Source organism: Lynx canadensis, chromosome B4, assembly GCF_007474595.2.
Source record: "Lynx canadensis isolate LIC74 chromosome B4, mLynCan4.pri.v2, whole genome shotgun sequence".
Lineage (NCBI taxonomy): Eukaryota > Metazoa > Chordata > Mammalia > Carnivora > Felidae > Lynx > Lynx canadensis.
Window position 1 is genome coordinate 25589607 of NC_044309.1, and position 26041 is coordinate 25615647.

The 26041-nt window shown below is 40.8% G+C and overlaps 1 protein-coding gene across 1 annotated transcript in view; it reads right to left on the reverse strand.

The window, feature by feature from the left end:
- Positions 1–6609, reverse strand: part of ARMC4 (armadillo repeat containing 4) — a 188229-nt gene extending 181620 nt beyond the window's left edge. Inside the window, exons 1-2 of the mRNA XM_030322654.1 lie at positions 6562–6609; positions 3021–3283 (exon numbers count right to left, since the gene is read on the reverse strand). Coding sequence (XP_030178514.1) covers positions 3021–3244 — 224 coding nt within the window. The 5' untranslated portion in view covers positions 3245–3283; positions 6562–6609. The remainder of the gene's footprint in view (positions 1–3020; positions 3284–6561) is intronic.
- Positions 6610–26041: the final 19432 nt, after the last annotated feature.

Genomic DNA, 26041 nt, shown 5'->3' on the forward strand with positions numbered 1-26041 from the left:
ACTCAGTAATGATCTGCACAAAAGAAGGTGGTTGATGAAATGTGAAACCTGTGCAGTGTGTGACTAGCAGATCAGTTTCAGTGTCAGATGCCTGTCAGCCTAATTTAGAAGAAGGCTCAGCAAACTTTTTATTGACGGCTACAAAGAGTGAATTTGGAGATGGACAAAATCAAATAAGAAATGAAGCCACAGTATAAGCATATTCCCCAAATATCTGCAGAGATCAATGAAAGAGGATAGCTTACTTACTCCAACAGACTTTCCATGCAGATGAAAGTGATGTTTTGGAACAAGAGGCTGAGAAGATGTATATTCCCAAGAAGAGGAGTCTGTCTAAATAGTCTAAAATACTCAAGAATACTCCTGTTTGGCAGAAACCCATCCAGAGACTCCAAGCTCCAAGTCTTTATGATGACTTAGGTATTTATATCTACATGGACTTACAGACCTGAATCCCACCTGGAAGGAAAGCAGCTTCCCCCCTTTAAATAAGTGAATAAAAGGTGTCCTACGGGCCAGCAGTTAAGCAAGAAGAGTGCATGTGAACCAAAGGGCAAAGAATGAGGCAGCTGGGGCTGTTTTAACAATGCATTCTTCTAGCCATTGAAGGCATCTCTGGTTTACAGGACTTGTCTTTGTTGCTAGATATGGCATCACAAGTGGCTATGGGCTGCTGACAGTTCTTTGGTTTGAGGGATGGAGCAAGGGCTCATATCAAGACTTGGATGTGAAAGCATTTGGTATTTTCCGTTACTACCAAAATCTCAGCTGTGTTCTCCACCTTCTTCAGGATAATCAGTACCCACCTGGTTCTCATCAAGCCACGAAGGCATGGTTTCCCTCAGATACAACAAGGGCTACTATCAGACCCTTCTTCTTCCTTCCAACATCAAAGATATTATTAATATGGGTCAGAAAGAAGACCAATGAGTAAAAAAACTGGCCCAAGGAAAAGCTGCCTCGTAAGTCTGACAGGAGAAAGACAGGACACACGTGGTATCAAGATGTCGAAACATCCTGCTTAAGAGGGAACACTGTACATAAAGACTGTATGGAGAGGTGTAACAATGGAAATAGCGCAAGAGAAACTGGACGAGGATAAAGACAGAGAAATAGTGATATGATTGAGATGTGTGTGCTTAGGTGCCCACCTAAGGAGGTCACAGACGTGGCCATCGCGTGTACTTGGACACAGAATAAGTACAGAGGCAAGATACAGGATACTCTTGATACTCTTCTGACATCTGCTTTAAGTATCTTTGTATGGCAGCACCTGGCTGGCTCAGTTGGTTAAGTGTCTAACTTCGGCTCAGGTCACGATCTCACGGCTTGTGGATTCGAGCCCCATGTCAGGCTCTGTGCCGACAGCTCAGAGGGAATCTCCCCTCTCTCTCTTCCCCCTCCCCTGCTCACACTCTGTCTCTCTCAAAAATAAATAATAATAAGTAAAAAATAAGTAATAAATAAATCCATGTTTGTACTAAGTAGCCCACATGTTTTCAACTGTATGGTTTTTGCACAGAGTTCATCTTCAAAGGTTAGAAAAAACAGTGTGTGACCTATATTAAACTTAAGTGGGAGCAATAAATAATGACAAACGCTTGAGAGGAGTGACCTCTCACAGTTAGAAATCAAATACATTTGGTGCACCTGGGTTGGCTCAGTTTGGTTAAGCAGCTGACTTCGGCTCAGGTCATGATCTCATGGTTTTGTGAGTTCAAGGCCGACATTGGGCTCTGTGCTGACAGCTAAGAGCCTGAAGCCTGTTTCCGATTCTGTGTCCCCCCTCTCTACCCCTCCCCTACTCACGCTCAGTCTCTGTCTCTCAAAAACGAATAAATGCTAGAAAAGAATTTTAGAAATCAAACATAATTAAAAAAAAAAGACTTCAGGAAATTCAGGAGAAGGTAAAGCATAACAGCAGAACCAAAACACTCCAGAGACACAGTTCAAGAATGGTTTTCAGTTCCAAAAATGAAATTCTGAGTTTATGCTCACAAATAATCCTAAAGGGGAAAAATGAAAAAGGCATCTACAGGAAGCTTCGGCTGGTTAGTGACCTGTTTTTGATAAGGTCAGACTTTAAAAGTTCATGTGCAAACATGAAGGAGGATCAGAATGCCTGAAGTAGAAAATACACTGAAGCCGACCAAAACGACAAAAACTATTTACATATGTATATGTAAATTCATCATGTGTAATTACAATATAATCACACTTATATAAATACATATACATTTTACTCATGTTCACAAGAGCTAAGTTGACAGCCCCCTGTTTGAGGTGGATGTAGAATTTTTTTGTTAGTCTCAGATTTGGAAGGTTCTCATTTGAAGACAATGCCAATTGTCAAAAAAAACCTCTCCCGTAAACTGAACAAAATTTACCACTCTCACTCTGCTACCCCAGGGGTTAATATATTTAAACACCAGTAGGGATCTTATTCATATCAGAGGTCACAAAACCAATGCCTGTCGGCACCTGTACGGTCATATGAATGAGCTGGAAAGCCCAGACATAAAGCAACAGCAAATGTTGGAGTGTGGTGACCTGGAGAATGCATCCTGTATCAAAATAAATTCAACTTCAAACTTAAAAAATTAGATGGGATGACTGGGTGGCTCAGCCAGTTGAGCATCCCACTCTTGATTTTGGCTCAGGTCATGATCTCACAGTTCATGAGATCAAGCCCCATGCTGGGCTCTACACTGACAGTGAGGTGCCTGCTTGGGATTCTCTCTCTCTGTCCCTCCTCCACTTGTGCACAAGTGCACACACACACTCTCTCTCAAAATAAATAACTAAACATTAAAAAAATTAAAAAATAAAAATTAGATGACTGGTGTGTTGGCCAAACAAAATAGTCTTAGATTTCACCCAAGCGCCTTCTGCGTGCAGTCCCTGGGTCAGCATACTTCTGAGATTCAGAGATGTTAAATTATTTGCCCCAAGCCTACAACCAATCGATAGAAATATGTACAATGAAGATATTAAATTCCAGAAGCAATTCACTGGCTTACCCGACAATATAACCTGATTCAAATGCCGAGGGGTCCAAGTCTGTTTTCCATTCGAGTGGTTCCACAAAAACATATCTTGCCTCCTGGGGATATTTGTAGATAAAGCTCTCCACAAACATCATAATTTCTTTCAATATTGCTTCATTGAGAGGAGTAATTTCCAAGGTTCTGGTCCCGTATCCGGCAGCCGTCCACTGCGCCGACCTGGTCAGCGCCACGCCCATAGTATCAGTCAATGCTCAAACCTGAGCCTAGCACACGCACTGCCGAGTAAAAAGAGTTAGACACAAGAGGACTGCGGCCACCTTGTCCCTGGAACATTTTCACTTTCAAGCAACCCAACTCACATTCTGCTTCTTAATCTTCAAGGCTGATTTTTGAATCATCAAATTATACTTTTAATGCAATAAAAACAGTTCATTTTCACTGAACCAACTCTATGGAAAACTGACTAGTACTTGGATTTTCCCATACCTGTCTGCCCTGAGGTGAATAACTTTCTCATTTCCCTGGGCCTAAGAGAGAAAGTTCAAGTAACTGGAAACAAGAAAACAGAAAAAGAAAAAACTCCAAGAGTAGAAGGAAGACCTAGCGGAGGTTGGCCTCAAGGCCTTTGGTTCCCAGGTCTGCCGGAGCTGGAGGCTAAGTGAGCAATGCTCCTCCGGGCTGGACTGCTCATCATTTGGAACCGTGCCATTAAACTGAACTGTTATTCTTTTTTTTTTTTAATGTTTTATTTTATTTTTTTGAGAGACAGAGTGCGAGCAGGAGAGAGGCAGAGAGAGAGGGAGACACAGAATCCAAAGCAGGCTCCAGGTTCTGAGTTGTTCGCACAGGGTCTGACACAGGGCTCAAATCCATGAACCGTGAGATCATGACCTGAGTTGAAGTCGGATGCTCAACCAACCGAGCCACCCAGGTGCCCCGTGACTTTCTTTTTAAAAGGTAACATGTGTAACATTAAATAAGAGCCAAGTTAGAAAGTAAGTTCTGACCCTAATTGTGAAGATTCAAGGCTTTTTTCCCCGGATAATCCATACTTGTTTGCTTTTTCCTAAAAGTGATCATGAAAGGCTTCCTTCCAGAATACTAAAATGGTTATAAAGTTAAATATAAAATATAATTAGCTTTCCCCCCCATAATTACTACTAAACCTCAGAAGTGGTTTTAGTAAAAACCAAGAGTCTACGGAAATGACTTGGAGATTTGGGGTTTGTACTGTATTAAATCTTGAAATCCAGTAACAGGACATCCAGATCAGTGGCTCTCAGCGAGGCGGTGCTCATAATACAGAAGAATTATAAAAGTCACTTCATTATTGAAATGAAAGGGACATCACTGGCATTTAGTGATGAGGACTGAGAATGTTCCATGTCCTGCAATATGCATGACAGTCCTCAGAAGGAAGAATTATGCTACAATCTCCAGGCATCTAGTAAGTGGAAAACTTCAGGTAAGTAATACCTGCGCTCAGAACCTACTTCCACTTTGCAAATAATCACACTATTTTTTTTTTCACAGTTTTAATATACACTAAATCCGTCAGGATTGCAACTATCATATAAACCAAAGGAAGGCTGAACATACTTTGTTTTATATGGAATTTACTAATTTTATATGGAAGTGTACCAAAATGCTGGTACACCGTGTACAGGCAACACCCTATACAGCACCTTGCCGGAAGACACTTTAACACGAGCTAAGAAATGCCAAAAAGGGGGCGCCTGGGTGGCGCAGTCGGTTGGGCATCCGACTTCAGCCAGGTCACGATCTCGCGGTCCGTGGGTTCGAGCCCCGCGTCAGGCTCTGGGCTGATGGCTCAGAGCCTGGAGCCTGTTTCCGATTCTGTGTCTCCCTCTCTCTCTGCCCCTCCCCCGTTCATGCTCTGTCTCTCTCTGTCCCAAAAATAAATAAAAACGTTGAAAAAAAATTAAAAAAAAAAAAAAAAAGAAATGCCAAAAGGGCTTCTTTTCATCATGATAAATTTTTATAGAAAAGTAAGTGTAACATATTTGAAATTTTCAAATTGTTTTTCTCAATCTGGTAAACCAGGAGCTGTGACAGTGAACAGGTTTCATTTGAGAAGGCTGGTTGGCAGAAGGTCTAAGAAAATCTCCAGGAAGGGGGACTAGGACAATCCAGGAGGCAAATAAAATATTATCAGAGGGGAAAAAGTGGAAGGAAATTCCAAACAAGACAAGACAGGTATAAAAAGGCAAAAAAAAAAAAAAAAAAAAAAAAGAGGTACTTTGCAGACTTGGCTGAATACATTTTAAAAAGAAAACAGGGTAATGTTTTTCATCAGAAATGTAAGAAATTTCTGATGGCTTAATTTACCAAAAGAACCAAAGCTACAGCATTTATTCCACTAACCCAGAGGTGTTAAAAAATGGTCAGTGTAACTCAGGTAAAAATAGAAAATGAACACTTTTTTTTCCCTAAAACAAGCTACTCCCCAGTTTCTACCCATTGCCATCCAGGTTCTTTTGGCCTAAGAACCACGGTTACAACGAATACATGTCAATACATAGTACATGCCTTTGCATTAAGGTAAGTTTGTTTTGTTTTGTTTTTTACGTTTAACGGTTAAAAGGAAAAAAGTTTTTGTGCATGTGTTTGCATAGATTGAGAATCACATATTCATCTTCTCTAATTTTACTCATTTTCTCTACTAATCAAATCGATATAATACAATTTGTTTTTCTTTTTTAAGGGTTAGTTGCAAGCTTCTTGTATCATTAATAAAATGAAACACGTCCGTGAATAATGTCTGTAATACTTGAGCAAAAGCAAACCTGAATTCTCAATGAAGCTAAGGGAATTGTAAACATCCGCTCTAGGATCTAGAAATGTGGCTGGTAAGGTCGATTGGGAGTCTGTGCACACACTGGCATTTCTAGAATGATGAAGCTTCAGAAAAATGAAAATTTCAGAGAACTGGTATGAACAGGGCCCTGAATCAAAAACTACCTTCAAACCCTGTGTGAAAACACGCGATGATGGCACCAATCAGACCTGTGACAAGCGTTAGAGTTGAAGGCTAAGAAGTTTCTAGGAATGACGGGGTAGTGGAGACAGGAAGGAAGGGGTAGGCAGCGAAGGCTGGATAGCGAGGAGGGAGCAGAGCTGAACGGGCGGAGGGGAAAGGCGAAGAGGGAAAGAGGCAGGGAGGCGGCGGGAGAAACAGAACGGATTACAGAGGAGAGGTGGTCCCGGCAGGGAGGAGTGGGGGGCTCGGGGGCGAAGGAGCAGAAGGTGGCTGGGCAGGAGCAGGGTGTCCGCAGGGGGGGCAGGGGCTAAACGGGGGTGGGAGAGAGAAGGGGAGAGATGGATCTCAGTCCCGAGGGGAGGAAGGGCAGAGGCGAGAGAGACAGAAGCGGCGAGAGAGACAGAAGCGGAGCCCGGAAAAGACCCCCATTTCTCGAACCACGCGGAAGGCGGCAAGGACCCCAGCGCGGAGCAAGCGCGAACTTCGGGACCCCGGCCGCAGGGGCGGCGGCGAGTCTCCCGCGGCCGCCCCGCGCCCACCAGCCGCACTCACCTGCAGCGCTCAGCTCCGCGCCCGCACTGCGCCCGGCGCCACTCGCCGCGCACCCGCCTGTTGCTAGGACGCCAGTGAAACGCCCGGCGCCCGCGCAGAGCGTCGCCGCCCCGCGGAAGAAAGCTCTGAGCCCGCCCTCCGCGCCGCAGCTGCCTGCCGTGCGGTCGCGCCCGGAGCCCGCCCAGACCACAGCCGCGTGCTCCCGGTGGCCCCGCGCGCCCGCCGCCCCGCCGCCGGCCCTGGTGGCGCCCGGCTTCGCGGGGTTTCGCTAACGCCTGCAGCCGCCGCGTCCCCTCCCTGGGAATAGTGTTATTCGACCTCCTTCTGCCAGGAGGACTCTCCCTGAATCACTCCACCAGGTGGGAAACGTTTACCTTAAAGAAGGCCACAGCAGTTAGGGGTTTGAGCAGCAAATCAATATGACCGGCAGCAAAGAGAAAATGTTCGTTAGAAACCCCGTTTTCGGGGTCTCCATAGGCTTCTGGACAGATGTTCTGTAATATTCCATAAGGTATTTATTCTATGCACCTTAAATCTCCGTGGAGTTCGCAAAATAGCGCAGAGCCTCTCAGGATATTTGAGGCCTGAGTGTGCTTCCCAAAAAGCAAATGTGGGGGAATACGCTAATACGCACTAGAAAAGCAGAAAGTGCTCTTCAGTAGTTTAATTCCGAGAATTGGAATGAAATGAAAGCGTTCCCCTCTCTTTGTAAATGTCTTTTACCTTTTACCAAGATGGCCTTAACCCCACCTGTAGATACCAACAAGTATCTCTACCAACAAGAGTCCCAAGCTCTGAAAAACCAGCAGGGGCTGAAGGAGTAGATAAAAGAAAATATTGGGGGGAAAATAATAAAAGAGATAAAGAACAGTATACTGTCTTTGGGGGACGAGTGTTTAGGGACTGATACTGGGTAATTTAGGGTGCCGGAGTATTTAGGAACTAGAACTGGATTCTTTCCCTAAAGTCAGAAGGGCAGATATGTGATGATGTTAGGGTATTACACGTCAGGAGATTATATTGTCCTGGCTTAGAAGCAGAGCCTTTCTGCAGATACACTGAGAAATGAGATAGAATAGACCTTTGTTTGGGGTTCTTTTCTTCCTTTTTTGAGAGTATAAAAAAAGTTGTTTGAAGTGGAATCGTTTTTGCCTAAAGTAGCCTTTACCTCCAGAAAAGCCTATGTTTGCAGTGTGTCAGAACGGAAGGTTATATGTTAATTAGGTATATAATCTGAAGGAAGCCCTTTGAAAAATGAACAGATTGCACTCTGAGACAACCTCAGCATCATACCTATGGAGTGATGCAGGTCACAAATTGCTGAGGATCAGAATCCACCCTTTAGAGGGGTGCTCGAACAGTCCTGGAGCAGGGAAATTTCCTTGGATACTTTATGTTATTCGCATATTTTAATCAACTGTTTAATGTGAGACAGCATTAGTGAGCCCCACGTAGAAACTGACCAGAAATCTACAAATTCGGGACGCTTGACCTCGGTTTGCAAAGTGGGAAAAGCCAGTGCCCGCCGAGATCTGAGCACCTGTGTCCTCATTTGCCAAATTCATGGCAAATGTCAGACTCTACCATGGCTTAATCTGATGGCAAAATTTGAATTTATTAACCCTGACGTAATCTAAGAAAAAAAAGGCATGTAATACTATGCAAATTTGTAGAATTCCCAGCTAGCTGCTTCTAATTTTTCCTTGCCATGTTGGGGTACTAACTTGGCAGACCTTCTGCTCTCAGCTTAAATGACTACTTCTCAGTGTGGACCACCCAGACTGAAGAAGCCTCTCAGTAGGATTTGTCCGGACTAGCCTGTCTTATTGCCTGTTTGCTACTTCAATAGTAGGCTCCATGAAATAGGGGCCTTTCTGTCTCCTTCAAATCTGTATCATAAGATCTAGAAGAGTGACTGACACATGGGAAGAGTAAAATTGGTGAGTCACCTAGTCAAAGGTGCCTTGCTACCTGGCATTCTTTGCTGAGCCGGGCACCAGAAGGGTGGAGCTCTCATTTCCTTGGACACAGGTGACAGAACCAGTTGGGTGATTCTAAGTGGCTGTGTTTGGGAGAGAGCCTTGCACACTGAGAGCACACGCAGGAGTTTGCTGTAGCAGAGGCCCTTCCCAGCACTGCCGTCAGCTAGAACACAGACATGTGACTCAGTTGTGTCCAATGGAACTTTACAGAAAGTCTGCTAAGGACTTCTGGGAAAGACTTGAGAGTTGTGGGGGCCCTCCGCCACAACTTCCGGTTGGCTCAACATGCCGCCTGGCTCAGGCCAGCTCAGATCCTGGTGCATTGTAGAGTTCAGGCACAGATTCTGTGTACTGCCATAACAAGGTCCACAGACTGGGTGGCTTCAAATACAGAAGTTTACTGTCTCACAGTTTCGGAGGCTAGAAATGTAAAATCAAGGATTGGTTTCTTCTGAGGGCTGTGAAGGAAGGATTTATTCCAGGCTTTTCTCCTTGGTGTATCGATGGCCATCTTCATGTCCACATGACATTCTTCTTGTACACCTGTGTCTGTGTGGAAGTGTTGTTTTTTTCTAAGGATACTAGTCATATTGGATTAGGATCCACTCCAATTAACTCATTCTAACCTGATTAGCTCTGTAAAGATCCTGTCTTCTTTAAGGAGATATTCAGATTTCAACATATGAATTTTAGGGAGGATGCAATTCAACACACAACATTATGTAAACAAAAAAGTCTGCAGGTCTCGAGGGCCCATTCACCTGTGTTAGAGAGGGGGGTAACTAGTGCAAAGCAGCCAAGAGAAGCATTTACAGGCCACAGCCAGGAGAAGGTGATAGGCCAGGTTGGTCTGAGTGTCTAATACCTCAATCAGAAAAGGACCAAAACACTTGGAATCTGGTAAGGCTTGTAGGAAAGTATAGTGGCTTCCATTGAACAGTGATGGGGGTTAAGTCTCATTAAGGAAAAAGATTGCCTCTCAGTGGAAATTTTCAGGATATTTCAACAGAAATTCTGACGATAGAAAAATGCATGAAGACTGATGAAGTTCTTTTTTTTTTTTTAATTTTTTTTAATGTTTATTTATTTTTAAGAGAGAGAGAAGGAGAGCAGGAGAGGAGAAGGGGCAGAGAGAGAGGGAGACACAGAATCCAAAGCAGGCTCCAGGCTCTGAGCTGTCAGCTCAGAGCCTGATGTGGGGCTCGAACTCACAAGCTGTGAGATCATGACCTGAGCCGAAGTCGGACGCTCAACCGACCAAGCCACCCAGACACCCCAAGACTGATGAAGTTCTAAGGACCAAGTTTGCCAGCTCCTACCTTCCCCTATACATAAAGACCAACAATCAAAGCTGCCTTCCTGTGCACAAAGATATTTCTCAGCGATACACTACTGACCAAGACCATTTCCATGGTCTGGATGAAATGGCTCCTTCTTAGATTCTAACCTCCTAGACCTTCATTTATTCCATAAATGATTTTTTTTTTTTTTTGGATACCAACACGTGCCAGACACTCTGTTGACAAAAGTAAGTTATCTAATTTGGGTACTGGCAAAAACAAACAAACAAACAAACAAAAACAAAGGGGTCCATTAAACTCTATGCAAAATCTCTGGCAGAGAAGGAAGGCCAATAACATGGAGCGCACAGTAAGCAGAAAGTAGGGAGAAGAGAGTGAATAGGTGGGCAGGATTCCATAAAGTAGGGGTTTAAGCCATGATAATCAGATTTTATTCCAAGAGCAAGTGAAAGTTTTTGGAGGATTTTAAGCAGGGTGTGACATGATCTGATTTGTGTTGTTAGCCATTCTGGCTGTGCTGTGCAAGTAGGCTATTAAGGTACAAGAGGTGAAGCAAAGAGACTATTAATAAGCCATGTTGGGTCAAGTTCCCCCAGGAAATAGACTCCAAGATGGAGAAATGCATGTGAGAAGTTTACTTAGGAATATCCCCTGGAAATGAAGGCAGTGGGATTGGATGAGGGAAGCTGAGTTGCCGTCTGGTCATGACTGCTGCATGGAGAGCTCTAGAACCGGGATGGCCCTGCAGTTTTTGCATATTGAGGCAAGAGGGCTGGGCACGTGTATTCCCCTCACCCTTCAGTAGAACCTTTGCTGATCTAGATGGCTTACCTGGTGGGGTGATCCTGGCCCTCTGCTAAGGGATCTGAACCACTGGCATCAGCCCTTCTCAAACAGTGGCTATTTTATTTGTGCCTTTACCATCAAAATTGGGCAAGTATCAAGTAGTTTCAGATGGACCACCCAAGTTCCAAACAGATCCTTCTCTTACCTCACAGCAACACCACCTCTGGGTCAGTTTCTCTGTCTAGGATCATGACTCCTTTACTTGCCTGTTGGCCTCTTGCACAAAGAGCCCAAAGTCATGAAGTTACCAAAGGTGAAAGTTTAATGTCCCTTGCTGGAACTTTTCCCCTCTAGGAACCAGGACTTCTAAGTGTACAGACCCCATATTTGCAGTGAGAGGAAGTACAAATTCCCCCAAGTGATGGGTAAGCAAGACCACTTCTACCTCCACCTCTTAGTTCTAGAATCTATGTATTTGACCTTTACGGGTCACAGCTCCATATAATGGCTATTGATTTAGGGTATACACTGCAGTATGGAGGGTGGTACCCCATCCTTACAGGGTATTATCTCCAAGCTGGCACTACAACTGTGCCTTCAAAAGACCACCTAGTTGCTGTGTTATGATAGTAGTCCAAAGCCACTTTGGAGATTATATGTGCCCCTTCACTGAAGTGTTGAGACGACATGACCGTCTCTAAAAAGAGAAATATAGCAGAAGGGGCAGGGATGGAGGCTATGTGTGGTCCCGGCAAAACGAGCTCCCTCTTGCTTATGCTGAGTGTGCAGTCTAATAGCAGGGGCTGACACTAAACTTCTAATATGGCACATTTCGGGAGACTAACCAGGCCTGGGGCACAGGTCAGTTACATTGCGTTGCTCCCATTTTGGAGGTGGCAAAAGGATTCCTCCTTACTAGGACCGATGCATATTCCAAATAGAGATTTGCCTTTCCTGTACGGAATGCCTCTGCCAGAACCACCATCAAAATGCCTCATTCAGGGGAGCCTAGGTGGCTCAGTTGGTTAGGCATCCTACTCTTGATTTGGGCTCAGGTCATGATCTCATGGTTTGGTGAGATCGAGCCCCCACACAGGCTCTGCACTGATAGCGCGGAGCCTGCTTGGGATTCTCTCTGTCTCTCTCTGCCCCTTCCCCACTTGTGCGTGCTTTCTCTCTCTCTTTCAAAAAAAGAGAACTTTTTTTAAACATTTTTAAAAAAATGCCTCATTTATCAATGTGGTATCCACACAACATTGCCTCAGAACAAGAGACTCATTTTAGAGCAACAGAGATGCAATGATAAGTTTCTCACTATGAGAGCCACTGATCGTAACGTGAACTGCATCACCCAAAGGCAGCCACCCTGGTAGGGTAGTGGAATGACTTGTTGACATTCCAGCTAAGGTGCCAGTATGGAACAGCACCTTGTGGGGTTAGGTCTCCATCCTCCAAGATGTGGTTTATGGACTGAGTTAACAGTCAACGCGTAGTGCTGTTTTCTGTAGTAGCTGGAAATCATGGCTGTACAGACCAAGGAGTGAATCTTATCATAATCATCAATGACCCACTTGTGGAATTTGGGCTTCCCATTCCCATGGCCTTGGGCTATGCCAGTTAGAAGCCCTAGTTCTCATGGGGGAGTTGCTTCCATCAGGGAATACGATACAGGTTCCATTGAACTTGAAGCTGTGACTACCACCTGACTGCTTTGGGGTCCTCATGCCAGTGAACCGATAGAATGAAAACAGAAAACAGGGACTTACTACACTAGTTGGGTCATTGACCATGATTACTTTGAGGGCCAGGATATACCATCAGGAAGGAGGATGTTTACAACCCAGAGACCAAGGGGCTCAGCTCCTAGTACTTGGGCAGTTCTTAGTACCTCCATGCCTTGCAGTAACTATGAATTGGAAATCACAGTGACCGCAGCCAAATAAGACAACAAAGGGCTTCAACCCCTCAGAAATAGAGGTCTGGGTCATGCCACCAGACAAGCATCTCAGACCAGCCAAAGTAACAGCCATAGGACATTTGAAATGCATGGTCAGCTTTCTGTTTCTACCTTGTCTTTGCTATTTCCTACCTGTAGTCTCTAGCCCTTTAGGTGAGAAAGAACAGGGCAAGGAGATGAGGGAGAAGGCCAAGGAACCTTCAAAATTGTCTCCCTGTCATAAGCCCGCTTTGCATTCTCTGCATGAAGTCTAAACTAACTCTTTCTTTAGTAGAGTATCTCTTGGCTCTTCAAAAACCCTGCGCTGTTGGTGCCCTTCCCAGGGCTCCATCCCAGAGCTAGTGTCTCCATTCCCTTTGGGAATCTAGCATTTCGTACATCTGTCTACTGAGGTCTTATAGCTGCCGTCCCACCTCCACCAACCTCCACCAGACCATGTCCCCCACAGCACTCCCATTATTCCCCCAACGCACTCTGCAAGTGCAGGCCAATCCCATCACAAAAGAAGCTTTCCTCCACTCTGCTGCTGAAGTCGCTGTACCCATCCTGTCTGTCACTCCCAGGCTAGTCCACTGTGTCCTCCCCACTCCCAGCTGCACAGGGCAAAGGACACATATTTGGGTATCTAAGTGGTCTCCTTAAAGCCCTTTTTCTTCCACCTCTGAATCTGGGTTGGGAGCAGATGAGTAGAGAAGAGAGAGCTAACACGGCTTTCTCCGAAAAGCTCCTCCCTGGGAAATCCACTCATTTCCCTTCTATAACTTCAGTGTGGGTGAGTCAGATAATTGACTTTCCAGTTATAGTCCTTTACCATTTTACATCTTGGCCTGGTTCCTCACCCTGGAATAAATTGTCTATTGTATCTTGATCCCAATGTCTTGAATTAGTGAAAGAGTTTTACCATAGTATTTATTAGGTAGATGTACAAATTGTGGATGGTTACACAGCAAATCATAACATACGTTGCCTTACAAAGTGAGAATTATTCATTTTTTGTTTACACAACTCTTTCTTTTTTGATGTATTACAATGAACCTGTGTTCCCAGAGTAAAAAATTAGACTAGTATCAGAAACAGTAAACATAGGACATATAAATAAATTTAAATTATATATACATATTAATTAATATCCATTATTTGCCATATGTCCAATAACAAAGTATGATAAATTATTGTATATATATTGAACAAAATGACTTTGATTCCAAAGTAAAATTATAGGATTGCCTTAAACATTTTGAGGCAACTTTATGGAGAAATGATGTTTTTGCTGATCTTTATCTTGTATTTACGGGTGATGAAGTTGATTGACTTTTTGACTAGGAAATTTGAGTGAGAAAATAATTAAAGTGACTGGAATCTCATGACTCCAGTGAAGCATGTTATAAACTTCATACTATCGAAAAGAAAAAGAAGAAATAAACCTAGAGAGGCGCATTCTCTTCTCAGTTCAATCAACACCTATCGACATGATAAAAATGGTCTATAGGGTTAATGAAGCTTAGGTGCCACGTCACTAGACTTCCAGTCAAATGTATGCATTATGCACATCCCCAGAGTGCACTAAGATGTAGGGGGGACCGAGGAAGGGAAGGAAAATGAAATAGGTGAAACATGGCAACAGAATACAGATAATGGAAAGCAGAAGAGTTGGAATGGCTTGGGAGAGGGTAGAAAGCTGAAATCTAATAGTCTGAAGGGGTCAAAGCCAATAAAAATGAAACGTGCACATAACAGACCCTGGAAAGAGTCAGAACTAGGTAGCATCTCTGAAGTGGCAGAGTGGACTAAAAACAGGAAGGCAGCTTGAAAGCCTCATTGGGGTAGCTGGATCCCAGCATCCTTTTCCCCAACAGAAAAGATTTATAAGTCGGGGCACCAGGAACAGCTGAGAGCCAGGAAAACATGGGTACACTGAATGCTAAGAATCTCCTTAGCCTCTTCTCCTGGCCACATTCCTCACAGTGGCAACCTGACTTGTATCCTCACGCCAAAGAGCTGAGACTGACCAGCCTGAAAGAAAAGATCTGTAGGTGCTGACATTGAAGAGTCCTTTCAAGCAGATACACAGGTATTGAAGTAGGGGAAGTATGTAGGCAGCATGGGGCAGGAGTGATGGTAACAGACTCATATCCACTTTCTCCAGAGTAAAAAGAAAATTGGCTCTACAAAAGAAAAATCAAGAAATAGCAGTTTAGGCATTTCATTTAGAAAGGTAGAAATGTTGATCAATACCAAAGACAAGTAAAAGTTGTCCTCTCTGTGATTTTTAAGCAAAACACAGCCGGGAGCTATTCAGCTTCTCAAGAACAACCAGGGCCGTCCACTTTGTAGAAGGCTGGTTCCCCATCATCCAGACTTGGCTAATAATCACACAGACTTAAATAGATCCAGTGCTGATGGACACGGGCCATTAGAGGAGGTAAAGCCTCTGTGACAATTAGCTATTGCTGCAATAATGCTGTATAACAAATGACCCCCCAGATCAGTATACGTGTATTTATACTCACATGGATCTGTAGGCCCCTTGCAGTTTCCATGCAGTTTGGCTGGTCCAGGTCAGGCCTAAGTGGCTCTGCTTCAGGCTGTGTGCTTCTAGGCTTGGTGTCAGCCTGTGAATCTGCCCCTAAGCCTGGGAGCATCTGCTACCTGTTGCATGTCCTTATCACAGCGAATCACTGCCACGGACATTCCAAGTCTCTGATTGCATCATATCAAACTGATATCCTATTGACCAAACCAAGTCACGTGGCCAAGCAAGGGACCCATAACTGGTTTTCTGCCCAGCCTGAAGCCATGGCAAGGTTTGGGTATACGACACTGCTACAGCAGAATGAAGGCATCATTGGAACTAATAATGCGATCTATCGAACACTGGTCTTCACTCATCATTCATCATCTATCAGATGTATTGTAGTTTTTGGTCTTCATTCCCATTACATTATCATGGTGGTTCAGTTACCTTATCCTATTCTCATTCCTCTGGGAAGAATATCTAGGATGCATGGCCAGAATTAATGCTTACATGTTCTGATTTGCTCCTTTATCTTTATGTAGTTATTCTAAGCCCTTTTTTATGCTTTTATTAATTGTTTTATTCAAAATCTTTCCCTTTTATTCTAAGCTCTCTCTTTTATATAAGTAATACAGAATACTATAAAAGATGTTTAATCCCATTTTATGTGAAGTAGCCCTTGGTCCCTTTTCTGAGTTTTTAAAAGGCAGAAACTCAGAGCAAAGTACACTGGAATGTAGGGAAAGTTATTTGATATAGAAAGTGTGTAGTCTAGCCAAGAAGTGATTACTCCAGAAATCCTCATGGAGAATAAAGGATTTAATGTGCGACTTGATATTTTGGAAAAACAAACTGAGGATTAATAATATCCGGGTGATGTCTCCCAAAAACACCAAAGGAAACAGTGAAGACGTCTTAAAAGAATGGCTTCCAGATGCCTAGTAAATCATGTGTCCCTAACAAATGAGAACATGACTGAGGGAGGATATTACTTATTTTGAGAAGACCTGCATTCTTTGGGTAACTAGTAGTAGTTTGCACTTGAACGTTGTAATATTACCAAAGAGATAAAAGCCAAGAGTATTATCCTTTTCAAATAATGAAATGATGGATAAATTATTTACAGCAAACGTCAGATTTATCACTCAGTGTGATTTGTTTGTAAGAAAATAAATAAATCGGGGTTTTACAATGAGGTGATTTGTCTGTTTCACTGACTGGAATATATCTCCAGAATCTTGTGAAGTGGGAGAGGATGATTGAAAGAGGGAAGGAAGGAGGATAAGGAAACCAGAATGATGCTTTTCAGATAGGAACATTTTCAGATACATAAATTATAAAGACTCTGGAATCTGGGAGTTGATTTCTTCCAAACCATCTACACCCACATACTCTTTGGAAAGAGTTCATGTGCTCCCAGTGTGGAAACCACTTACTTAATTCATAGATAGAGCTCCCCATATTCCTGTGCCCTTTGAGGTCTTAAGTCATTTCCTCTGATGCAATCCAGCATGGATTTGCATCAATCAAAATGTGCCAGTACCTATTAGCTTTCAGAGTTGGGGTCATGAAGAGCTTTGGTTTAGTAAGGTCACAGGCTTTCGTTTTCCATATTGAAATCTTTTGACTTTCTCTGTGTTTAATTTTCTCATCCCTATGATATTACCTGGCAAGTGTTTGTGTTTGAGCAATTCTTCTCTGCATCTTGTCACTGAATTGAAAACAACAGAAACAGCAATAGCAGCAGGAAAAAGCCCAATGTCTAGGGATCACAAACAGATTGTAATCGGATATTATAAAACAGAGATTAGAATGTGTGCATTCTGTCTGAGGGGGATATTGCACTTAATCAATTAAATTTCCTATAGAGGATATTAAGCACAAATGGACCATTTCACAATTTCCATGGATACTAAGTGCTTGAAGTGAGGGGGGGGGGTGGAGAGGGGAAGGGGGAAGGAAGTCTAAATGAGCAAAATTAATCTTCTGTTTCCTTCCTAACTGGCAAATCAGTTGAAAGTAAGAGGCAGAAGCATAGATTAATAAACCATATGCAATATATTGCCAGTTGTCATTTGAAGGAACTATTTTTTCTTCTGTCATATTGATTGCCTAAGTGTTATAATAACATCGCAGGAGCACTTTGGGATTAGGAAAGCCACGATAATTTCCCCCCTCCTTTGCAAAAGTGTCTACTTGTTAGCTTCTGTAAACTTACTCTGTCCTGGTTAAGATTAGGTTCTGGTGTGAGAAACAAAGAAAAAACAGTGGTTTACGGAAGACAAATTTATTACAGTGAGTCTGGGGTGAGCTGTTAGGGCCTCAGCAGTAGCGCTCCTCTGCAAGGTGCTGAGGGACCAGGCTCCTTCACTGTGCAGGGCCTCTGTGTCCAAGACCTGCCCCATCTCCAGCCATCATGACTTCATGCCAGCCAATGGGAAGGAGGAAAGCACGAAGACAAGGGGCAAAAGTCACACGCTGGCTTGCTCTTAGGGAAATCGTCACACAGCATTTCTACTTCTGTCTCCTAGGCCAAAGTTAATCATACGGAACATTTTGCCTTTTACATTTTGAAGCTATCTTAATAGGTACATAGAAATTTAAATTTGTTACATTTTAAGATTTGACACTTTTATCATTATGAAATGACCCTGTTTTTCTCTAGTAATCATTTTTGTCTGGAAGTGTATTTCATCTGATTTGAAGAGAGGTACGCCAGCTTTCTATTTGGTGTTTTCTGGTATATCTTTTCCAGTATTATACTGTCAATATTTCTGGAAGTTTATATTCTAGATATGCTCATCGTAACAGAATATAGCTGACTTTTTTAAAAAACACAGTCTGCAATCTTTTTTCTTGATGAAGGTATTTATGTGATTATGCGTCATTTTATTTAGTGCGTTTATTTGTCCCATCTCTTCTAGGATTCTTTTTCTCTGTTGCCTTTCATTTGGATTATTTTTTTGTAACCTGATTTTATCCCCTACTATTTGAAGTCATGTACTCTGATATTATTCTTTTTGTGTTGACCCCCCCCCCCCAACTTCATAATTAACTTATCTAAGTCTCAAGTTAATACCTTTACCTGCCTCCTAAACATTACCCTCATCCCTATCGGAATTGTATTCCTCTCTGGCATAATATGCTGTTGTAGTCATACGTTTAATTTTTTTAACTCCTTAAAACATTAATATTGCTGTTTTATACAGTCATCATTTTATATTTTTATATTTATCCATGTTTACCAATTTTTTATTCTTCATTTCTTTTTAAAATAGAAGTATTAAGGTATGATTGACATACAATAAACTGTACATATTAAAAGTCTACAATTTGATCAGTTTCAGCATATGGGGAACAATCGTTGTAATCAAGAGAATGAACATATCATCACCTCCAAAAGATTTCTTGTGCCCCCTTAATCCTTCACACCTGCCACTTCATTATACTGGTGGTTGTAGTGTGACAGGCAGGAGCATAAATGCAAATCCTGTTACTCTATTGTGGCTATTAGTAAACATCTCTGTTCATTTCTGTTTGTATCCAGACAGATACATATATATATACACATATATGTACAGATATATATACACATGTATACACAAATATATGTACAGATATGTGTATATATATGTATATATAAAATTGATTTTTTAATGTTTGTTTATTTTGAGAGAGAGAACGCGAGCAGGGGATGGGCAGAGAGAGAGGGAGACCCAGAATATGAAGCAGGCTTCAGGCTCTGAGCTGTTAGCACAGAGCCTGACGTGGGGCTCAAACCCATGAGCTGTGAGATCATGACCTGAGCCAAAGTCGGATGCTCAACCGACAAAGCCACCCAGGTGCCCCTATATTTTTTTTAGAATAGAGCTCTAGGTTCAAAGTGAGTTTTGTTCAAAATGAATATATCATTCTACAGTCTTCTGGCTTCCTTTGTTGCCATCGGGAAATCAGCTGTCAGTTTGTTACCCCTTTGAAGGTAATATGTCTCCTTTAAATATTCTTCTCTTTGTCTTCTGTGCTCTACAGTTTCACTGTAATTTGTCTGGTTGTGGGTTATCTTTATATTTATCCTGCCTGATTCACACTGTGTTCTTGAATCTGACAGAAGATACTTTTAAATAGTTCTGGAAAATTCTAAGCCATGTTCTTTTCACATATTATCTATTACCTCTGCCTCCTTTCTCTTTTCCTTCTGTAACTCCAATTAGACACATTTCCACTCTATCACCATTTTTCTTAACCTACTTTTTCCACATATTTCTGTGTAACACATTGGATAATATCTTCATGCCTAAGTGTCTTTATCACTACTCTCTTCAGCTGTGTCTAATTTACTGTGAAGCCTATCCACTGAGATTTTTTTTTTTTCATTTCAGTTATGATTTTCAGTTCCAGGTGCTCCATTTGGTTCTTAAATTTCATTGTTTACTCCGTATAGCTGTACAGATTTTCAAACTTTTCTCTATACATGCTGAACATAATTTTATGATATGTGTCAGATTATAACAATATATATCAATTCTTTTTTCCCCCCCTGATATCTCTCTCTATTCTTGCTGCTTCTCACTCATGGTATGTTGTTTCTCTCTGTATGTTGAATGATTTTTGGCTGTGAGTTGCTTGCTTATCTTGGAAATTTATTTTTCAAGGAATTCTTGGAGAACTGGGAGAGAAAAGTTCTCTCCAATCCTGCATAGAGGATTGGAATCTGCTTCTGCCAAATACCTTTGGTACTACTGTAAACTACCAATGTCATTTTACACATTTGGTATGTTATTTTTCATTTAAAAATATATCATGTGGGGCACCTGAGTGGCTCAGTTGGATGAGCATCCAGCTCTTGATTTCAGCTCAGGTCATGATCTCTGTACTCAGTACTGACAGTCTGAAACCTGCTTGGTATTCTCTCTCTCCCTCTCTCTCTTTCTGTCCCTCCCTTGCACATGTGCTCACTCTCTCTGTCTTTCTCTCTCTGTCCTTCTCAAAATAAGTCAACACTTAAAATAAATAAACAGGGGCATCTGGGTGGCTCAGTCGGTTGGGCGTCCAACTTCGGCTCAGGTCATGATCTCGCGGTCCGTGAGTTTGAGCCCCGCATCGGGCTCTGGGCTGACAGCTAAGAGCCTGGAGCCTGTTTCAGATTCTGTGTCTCCCTCTCTCTCTGACCCTCCCCTGCTCATGCTCTGTCTCTCTCTGTCTCAAAAATAAATAAATGTTAAATATAAAAATAAAATAAAATAAAAAAATAAATAAAAATATATCATTAAATTTCTGTTATCCCAGGTAAATTCATATACTCATTATTTTTAATGCTGCCTAGCATTCAATAATAAGGATATATTGTAATTTATTTTTGTTTTTAGTCAAAGTATAGTTGACATGCAATATTATATTAGTTTAGATGTACAGCATATCAATTCAACAATTATATACATTACAAAATACCATGATAGGTAAGTGTAGTTATCATTTGTCACCACACAATGCTATCACAATATTATTGACTATATCCCCTATACTGTACTTTTCATCCCTGTCACTTACTTCTTTTATAACTGGAAGCTTGTAGTAATTATTCCCACCTATTTTGCATATCATTCCACATCCCTAGCCTCTGGCAACCAACAGTTTTCTATATTTTTGAGTCTTTATACTTTTATTTTGGTTTTGATTATTTTATTTTGTAGACCCCACATTAAGTGAAATCATATAGTATTTATCTTTGTCTAACTTATTTCATTTAAAATAATACCTTCTAGGTCTATCCATATTGTCACAAATGGCAAGATTTCATTCTTTTTTAATGGCTTAGTAATATTCCTGTGTGTATGTGTGTGTGTGTGTGTGTGTGTGTGTGTATGTGTATGCTATATCTTCTTTATCCATTCATTTATCAGCAGATACTTAAGTTGCTTCCATATTTTGACTATTGTAAGTAGTGCTGCAATGAACATGCTTATAGCTTTTCAAAATAGGGTTTTCATTGTCTTTGGGTAAATACCCAGAAGTGGAAACACTGGATCATATGGTATGTCTATTTTCAATTTTTTGAGGAATCTTCATACTGTTTTTCACAGCCACTGCACCAATTTACATTCCCCCCACCCCCAACAGTGTACAAGGGTTCGCTTTTCTCCACATCCTTGCCAACAGTTTTTATTTCTTGTGTTTTTGGTTCTAGTGATTTTTGCAGGTGTAAGGTGGTAACTCATTGTGGTTTTGATTTGCATTTCCCTGATAATTAGTGATGTTGAGCATCTTTTCATGTGTATTTTGGCCATGTGTTGTCTTTTTGAAAATGGCTTTTCTGGTCCTCTGCCCACTTTTTAATCAGATTATTATTTTTTTTTCTGTTGAGTTGTAAGAGTTCTTTAAATATTTTGGATGTTAATCCCTTATTGTACATATTATTTGCAAATATCCTCTCCCATTCAGTAGATTGCCTTTTTGTTCTGTTGATGGTTTCCTTCACTGCACAAAACCTTTTTATTTTGATGTAGTCACAATAGTTTATTTTTGTTCCCCTTGCTTAGCAATAAACTATTGCTAAGGCCGATTTCCAAGAGTTTACTGCCTGCAATTTTTTTTTAGGAGTTTTATGGTTTTAGGTCTTTCATTTAGGTCTGTAGTCCATTTTAAGTTTATTTTTATGTGTGGTGTAAGAAAGTGGCTTAGTTTCTTTTCTTTTCTTTTCTTTTTTCTTTTTTCTTTTTTTGCATGTAGCTCTCCAGTATTCCCATCACCAATTATTGAAGAAATTATCTTCCCCAATGGTATATTTTTCCCTCCTTCATCAGAAGGTAATTTATCATGTAAGCATGGATTTATTTCTGGGCTGCTAATTCTCTTCCAATGAACTATGTATATTTTTGTGCTAGTACTACAATGTCTTGAATACTATAGCTTTGTAATATAGTTTCAAATCTGGGATTGTTATACAACCACCTTTTTTCCTCTTTCCTAAGATTGCTTTAGCAGTTTAGGGTCTTTGTGGTTGCATATAAATTTTAGGATTATTTGTTCTAGTTCTGTGAAAAATGCTGCTGGTATTATGATAGGGATTGTATTGAATCTGTAGATTGCTTTGGGTAGTATGGGCATTTTAGCAGTATTAAGTCTTTCAATCCATGAGTATGATGTATGTTTTCACTTATTTGTATCATTTTTAATTTCTTTCATCAGTGTCTTATAATTTTCAGAGTCCATCCTTTCATATCCTGTTTAAATTTATTCTTAGGTATTTTATTCTTTTTGGATGCAATTGCAAATGAGGTTATTTTCCTAATTTCTCTTTCTGATATTTTATTATGAGTACATAGAAAAGCAACAGATTTCTGACTATTACTTTTTATCCTGAAACGTTACCGAATTCAGGTATTCTAATAGTTTTTTAAAGAGTCTTTCGGGTTTTCTCTATATAATATCATGTCATCTGCAAATAGTGACAGTTTTATTTCTTCCTTATAAATTTAGATGCCTTTTCTTTCCTTTTCTTGTCTGATTGCCATGGCTACCACTTCCAGTACCATACTGAGTAAAAGTTATGAAAGTGGACATCCTTGTCTTGTTCCTGATCTTAGGGGCAGAGCTCTCAGTTTTTCACCATGGAATATGATGTTAGCTGTGAGTTTGTCATAGATGGCCTTTATTATGCTGAGGTGTGTTTCTTCTTTACCTACTTTGTTGAGAGTTTTTATGATGAGTGGATGTTGAATTTTGTCACATGCTTTTTCTGTTTCTGTTGAGATAATCATATAACTTTTATTCTTCATTTTGTTAATGCGGTGTATCACGATGATTGATTTGTGGATACTGAATCATCCTAACATCCCTGGAATAAATCCCACTTGATTGTAGTAAATGATCCTTTTAATGTATTTTTGAATTAGTTAACCAATATTTTGTTGAGGATTTTTCTATTTGTGTTCATCAGGGACATTGGTCTGTAATTTTTTGTGTGTGGTAATGTCTTCATCTAGTTTTGGTACCAGGGTAATGGTGGCCTTTAGAGTGAATTCAGAAGCATTCTTTCCTCTTTAATTCTTTGGAGTAGTTTGAGACAGATGGGTATTAACTCCTGCTTAAATGTATAGTAGAATTCACCTGTGAAACCATTTGGTCTTGGACTTTTGTTAGCTGATTTTTTGATTACCAGTTCAATTTCATTACTAGTAATCAGTCTGTCAGGTTTCCCATTTTTTCCTACTTCAGACTTGGAAGATTGCATGTTTCTGGGAATTTTTTTTTCTTTTAGATTGTCCAGTATTTGGCATATAATTTTTTTATAGTAGTCTCTTGTAATCCTTTGTATTTCTATGGTGTCAGTTGTAACTTCTCCCCTTTTATTTCTTATTTTATTTGATTATTTATTTGATCTCTTTTTTTTGATGGGGGCTTAAAGTTTATCAATTTTGTTTATCTTTTCTAAGAACCAGCTCTTAGCTTCGTTGATCTTTTCTTTCATATTTTTCTTTTAGTCTCTATTTTATGTATTCACACTCTGATCTTTATTATTTCCTTTCTTCTACTAATTTGGGCTTTGTTTTTCTTCTAGTTCCTTTACATGCAAGGTTTGTTTATTTGTGATTTTTCCTGAGATAGGCCTGTATTACTATAAATTCCCCTCTTAGAACAACTTTCGCTGTATCCCAGAGGTATTGAACCATTGTGTTTCCATATTCATTCCTCTCTCTGTTTTTTTCTTTGTTTTTTTTTCATTGGTGGCATGTTGTTTAGCTTCCATGTGTTTGCGTTCTTTGTATTTTTTTTCTTGTAACTGATTTCTAGTTTCATACCATTGTGGTTGGAAAAGATGCTTGATATGATTTCAGCCTTCTTAAATTTATTGAGACTTGTTTTGAGGCCTACCATGTGATCTATTCTGGAGAACATTCTATGTGCCCTTGAGAGGAATGTGTATTCTACTGTTCTTATTTGGAATGTTCTGCATATATCTGTTAAGTTCCTCTGACCTAATGTGTCATTCAAAGCCACTTTTTCTTCATGAATTTTCTGTCTGTATGATATATCCATTGATGTAAGTGGGGCTTTAAGCTGTCTACTGTATCTTATTACTGTCAATTTCTCCTGTTATATCTGTTAATATTTGCTTTATTTATTTAGGTGATTCTATTTTGGGTGTATTTGTTATATCCTCATGTAGGATTGATCCTTTTATAATTATGTAATGTCCTTCTACATGTAGTTTATTTTTATTTCAGTCATTATATCCTTCAGCTGACGGTTTTGAGGGGTTTTGTTTGTTTGTTTGTTTTTGTATTTTATATCTCTTTGTTGAAGTTCTCACTGAGTTCATCCACTCTTCTGTCAATCTGGTATCTTTATGACCATTACTTTGAGCTCTTTGTCAGGTAGATTACTTATATACATTTTGTTTAGCTCTTTTTCTGAGTATTTTTTTCTTGGTCTTTCATTTGGAACATATTCCTTTGTCTCCTCATTTTGTCTGACTCTGTGTTTATTTCTATGTACTAGGTAGGTCAGCTATGTCTCCTCATCTCAAAAATAATGGCCTTATGTAGAAGATATCCTGTGGTGCCCAGTAGAGCAATCTCACTGGTCACCAGAACAAGGTGCTCCACAGGTGTTCTCTCTGTGGGCTGCACGTGCTCTCATGCTGTGGTGGAACCGCAACTGTTGCAGGTGTGCTAGTGGGCAGGTCTGGCCCTCAACCTCACCATCAGCTATGATCAGCCGTGACTACTGCAGGCACACTGGTGGGCAGGACTTGGCAGATCCATAGGAGAACAGCGGAGCAGGGCAAGTGGTGCTAGCAAGGTAGATAGAGAGTATCAAAGCTGGCTCACAAAAGCTTCCTGCCAGCTAGTCTGAAGGAGCACAAGAAAAATGGCATCTGCTCTCTCTTCTGTTCCCAGAGAAAACTGCAGATCCCCATGCCTCTGGCACATGTCCTAAAATTATTCAATAAATTTCCTTTATGTATAACCCAGGTGCTTTTCAAAATGCTGCTTCTATGCTGGGTCTGAGACCAAGTACTAGAACATGCTGGCCCTTTAAGAGTAGTGACTCACTTTCCTATAGTCCTGCATCTTCCAGAATGAATCCCTGCTGATGTTTAAAGCCAGATATGGGGTAGGTCCCCACGGCTGGGGCTGCCCAGTGGGGCTTGATCCCCCTCTTGCTTGTGGGTGGCCTCACTGGGGTTTGGTTCCCAACCGCATCTCAGCCCCTCCTACTCTCTTAACATGACCTTCACTTTATATCTGTAGCTGTGGAAGATCTGTTCTGTCAGTCTTCAGGTTGTTTTCAGAGTGAATTGCATGACATGCAGTTGTTGCTTTGTTTTGTCTGCTTGTGAGAGGAGGTGCATATATACATTGCTTGTGGGAGGGAGTATATATGTGTATACATACACACACAGACACACGCACATTGACTAGAAAGTGGGACTGCTAGGGCAAAGAGAATGTACACTTAAAACATTTTTTATACATACTACACATGGCTTTCTGAAAAGATTCTATCAATTTACAGCCTACCAATATATTATACCCATGTCCTTGGCAACACTGGATATTATCAATCTTTATTTTGCTCAGCTGATGAGAATATTATTTAATCTGCTGAATCTTACTATTAATGAGGCTGAACATGTTTGCTTACTTCTGTTGACCATTTGCTTTTCTCTTTGTGATTGCTGTTTGTCTAATTTACCCATTTTCATATTTTTTCTAGGTCATTTTCCTATTAATCTGTAGATGTTTTTTGAACGTTATGAATTTTACTGTCTTTTGTTTAAACATTCAATCCAGGAATAACTTTTAAAATATAAACATGAGCCAGTATAAATTAGAATCAAAATGTTTTTCATAATAGATATTGTTCTTGGGGCAAAAATAGACACTATATAATTGTTGTAAACAGTGAATATTGTGATCTGTCAGCTCTTTGCTAT